We start from the raw sequence: 4,071 nt of genomic DNA, 5'->3' as shown, positions 1-4,071 counted from the left end.
GGCTGAAGGTGTTCTTACGTCGATGCTGCTGCCCAGTCTGGAGCCGAAGTCGCTGCGGCCGCTCCGGAAATCTCCCTGATCCTTTTCCCTGATGATCTCCAGCACCAGCTCCCGCGCTTGCTGTAGAACACACACTCAAGAGTCAGACACGTGTCTCAAACATCATCTGTGACTGGGGTATATTTGTAGCAATAGCCAACAATACATTGTATGGGTCAAAATTATACATTTTTCTTTTATGCCAAAAATCATTAGGATATTAAGTAAAGCATGTTCCATGAAGATATTTTGTACATTTCCTACCGTAAATATATCAAAACTTAATTTTTGATTAGTAATATGCATTGCTAAGAACTTCATTTGAACAACTTTAAAGATGATTTTCTCAATATTTAGATTTTTTTGCTCCCTCAGATTCCAGATTTTCAAATAGTTGTATCTCGGCCAAATATGGTCCTATCCTAACAAACCATACATCAATGCAAAGCTATTTATTCAGCTTTCAGATGATGCATACATCTCAATTTCTAAAAATTGACCCTTATGACTGGTTTTGTGCTCCAGGGTCACATATCTCGTTTCTTTGTTTCATGGTTCTTCAGTGGTTTTCCTTTTTACTTTATAATGCAGATAAATGTTACTGTTATAATGTTATATTAATAAATTATATTATACCGTTATAATATTTAATGATTTATTTAATTGGAAAGAATCAAATTTATATAATATATTCGGACACGTGTGTTTTTAGTATCATTTAAATTAGTATTATTTTTTTTATATAATCCATTTTCATTTTATAAAATGTGTAATAATTTTGTTTATTTTTGTTAATTTTGTTTAAGTATCATCAATATACTATAATGGTTTATATTCCGAATCAGTGTTTATTTTTATATTATCCATTTATTTATTTTTTAACATTTTTTGTGTGTTTTTAGTATCATTTAATAAAGTATTTTTATTAATATTTTAAATTGGTGTTTATTTTGACATTATACAATTTCATTTTCATTTTAGTTAGTTTTGGTAATTTTGTTTTGTCGTTTTAGTGTGTGTATATATACACACACAAAACAAAATAAACAAAATTACCAAAACTAACTAAAATGAAAATGAAATTGAATAATGTCAAAATAAACAAATATTAATAATAAACACTGATTCGGAATATAAACCATTATAGTATATTGATGATACTTAAACAAAATTAACAAAAATAAACAAAATTATTACACATTTTATAAAATGAAAATGGATTATATAAAAAAAATAATACTAATTTAAATGATACTAAAAACACACGTGTCCGAATATATTATATAAATTTGATTCTTTCCAATTAAATAAATCATTAAATATTATAACGGTATAATATAATTTATTAATATAACATTATAACAGTAACATTTATCTGCATTATAAAGTAAAAAGGAAAACCACTGAAGAACCATGAAACAAAGAAACGAGATATGTGACCCTGGAGCACAAAACCAGTCATAAGGGTCAATTTTTAGAAATTGAGATGTATGCATCATCTGAAAGCTGAATAAGTAGCTTTGCATTGATGTATGGTTTGTTAGGATAGGACCATATTTGGCCGAGATACAACTATTTGAAAATCTGGAATCTGAGGGAGCAAAAAAATCTAAATATTGAGAAAATCATCTTTAAAGTTGTTCAAATGAAGTTCTTAGCAATGCATATTACTAATCAAAAATTAAGTTTTGATATATTTACGGTAGGAAATGTACAAAATATCTTCAGAACATGGTCTTTACTTAATATCCTAATGATTTTTGGCATAAAAGAAAAATGGAAAATTTTGACCCATACAATGTATTGTTGGATATTGCTGCAAATATACCCCAGCGACTTAAGACTGCTTTTGTGCTCCAGGGTCACATATAAGGAGGAATTTCACCATCAGCACATCGAGTCAAATCTCAGTTCAGATTCAGAGACGTCCATTAGAGACAAGTTTATTAAAGAATATCAAAAGAAGAGCAGCAAATCCCACTTCAGAGGACTGAGACTGTAAGAGCGGACGAGGGTGACACAGTCTTTATTTACAGATCCAGAGCAGAGTGTTTTGCCAGGAGAAGTGTGGGATGGATACAGACAGGTGTGCTGGATCACCAAGGTTCGAAACCAGGGACAGCGAGAGGCAGGAAGAAAGAAAGAGCCCAGCGAAGTCAGAGTGAACCCAGAACGAGTGGCCTTCCGCAGGCGGTACCTGCAGACGGCTCAGACTCAGCATCACAGCCCAGAGCTTCCAGCACCGCGGAGTGAAACTCCTCATGAGGGGGTCCTGGAGGATCCGCAGGACTGTCCTGACCCGCTTCAGGGCCACGGCTGGGGATTATGGAGGGCGGGGGGGTCGCAGTGGCCTGCGGATCCTCGTTGTCCTGCGTGGACATGACATCTGGAGTCTGGACTCCTTCGGGGCCCGAGGCCGACTCTTCGATCTGTGCTAAATGCAATACAACAGTTTCTCTCCTGACCTGTGGAGGGCGCTGGTGGGCTGCGCAGGATTCACATGCAATAATTCCAAAACTTTGCACAAAAAGCAAGTTTGTTCGCCTGACATTACTTGTGCTCATAGAATTGCTCAAATCATAAAAAAAAAAAAATCATAAAATATATTACATATACACACTACTATGCAAAAGTTTGAGGTCAGTAAGTTAAAAAAAATTTTTTTTTTTTAAGAAATTAATATTTTTTTCTCAGCAAGGACGCATTAAATTAATCAGAAGTGACAGTTAACACATTTATGATGTTACAAAAGATTTCTATTTCGAATAAATGCTGTTCTTTTGAACTTTCTGTTCATCTGTGAATCCTGAAAAATAAAATGTATCTCAGCATATTAGAATGATTTCTGAAGATCATGTGACACTGAAGACTGGAGTAATGATGCTGAAAATACAGCTGCGCATCACAGAAATAAATTAGTTTAATAGATATTTTGCATTGTAATAATATTTCAAATTTTTACTGTATTTTTGATCAAATAAATGCACCCTTGGTGAGCAGCAAATATTTCTTGCCTACCCTAAACTTTTGAACATATATATATATATATATATATATAGCATCACCGGTCATTCTTTGCATCCGCATCAGTTTCTGCGAGGAGAAGCGTGTTGATTTGACAGTACCCGTGTTCTTACCTTCTGTGCCTTTCTGCTTGAGCTCCACTTCCTTGCGATACTCCTCCAGCTCCTGGTCTGTGAGCTTGTTGAAGGGGTTCGGTCCAGTTTTACTGACTATGACACATGGTTGGAACTCCTTCTCAATGATGGCTTTAGACGCGGTCACTAGCTCCCCCTGCAGGACAAAAGAGGATAAAGACACAAACACAGGTTAAGCACTGTCATTGCTTAAATTTACAACAAAAGATCAAGAGTTAAATAGTTAAACAGGGTGAATACAAGCGGGACACTTAACATCCAAATGTCATCTAATAAGAGGCTGAACCTGATGCACACTTAAATCTGTATTCTGTATGTACACACACACACACTCACACACTCAATCACACACACACAAACTCACACACAATCACACTCAATCAAACACACGCACACGCACTCTCACACACTCACACACGCACTCTCACACACACGCGCTCGCACGCACTCACACTCTCACACAAACGCACTCACACAAACGCACTCTCGCACTCACACACAAACGCACTCTCACGCACTCACACACACGCGCTCGCACGCACTCACTCACACAAACGCACTCTCACACTCACACACAAACGCACTCTCGCACTCACACACAAACGCACTCTCTCTCACACACTCTCACACTCTGAAAGCATTTCCTAAAGAAGCGTATGGGCAGGCTGGAGTGAGACGGTGATTTCATGGCTCAGAGTCATGCACTCATTGCACTGCAACTCCAGAAACCAAACATATGTGTGCTAGTCAAACCACACACAGATTCATACTGCTGCGCCCATACAATAACAACAGGAGAAATACACGTGTGTATAAATAATGTTCAGCTGAAACCATTCGAAGGCCTGAGGATTTGGTTAGGAATTGTGTTGCT

At 36.5% G+C, this 4,071-nt stretch overlaps 1 protein-coding gene across 5 annotated transcripts in view; it reads right to left on the bottom strand.

Annotated features, from left to right (window-relative positions):
- Positions 1-4,071, bottom strand: part of LOC107736871 (alpha-adducin-like) — a 60,421-nt gene that overhangs the window by 26,709 nt on the left and 29,641 nt on the right. For 3 of the 5 annotated variants that reach the window (XM_016548240.1, XM_016548257.1, XM_016548275.1), the window contains exons 13-14: positions 3,177-3,333; positions 2,237-2,473 (exon numbers count right to left, since the gene is read on the bottom strand). In XM_016548240.1, coding sequence (XP_016403726.1) covers positions 2,237-2,473; positions 3,177-3,333 — 394 coding nt within the window. The remainder of the gene's footprint in view (positions 1-2,236; positions 2,474-3,176; positions 3,334-4,071) is intronic. The other 2 variants (XM_016548249.1, XM_016548266.1) reach the window with 2 other exon arrangements.

The sequence above is a fragment of the Sinocyclocheilus rhinocerous genome, unplaced genomic scaffold, assembly GCF_001515625.1.
Source record: "Sinocyclocheilus rhinocerous isolate Xijiao unplaced genomic scaffold, SAMN03320098_v1.1 scaffold2868, whole genome shotgun sequence".
NCBI classification, from domain to species: domain Eukaryota; kingdom Metazoa; phylum Chordata; class Actinopteri; order Cypriniformes; family Cyprinidae; genus Sinocyclocheilus; species Sinocyclocheilus rhinocerous.
Note: the sequence above shows the minus strand (reverse complement) of the source record. Positions and strands in the feature narration are given on the sequence as shown.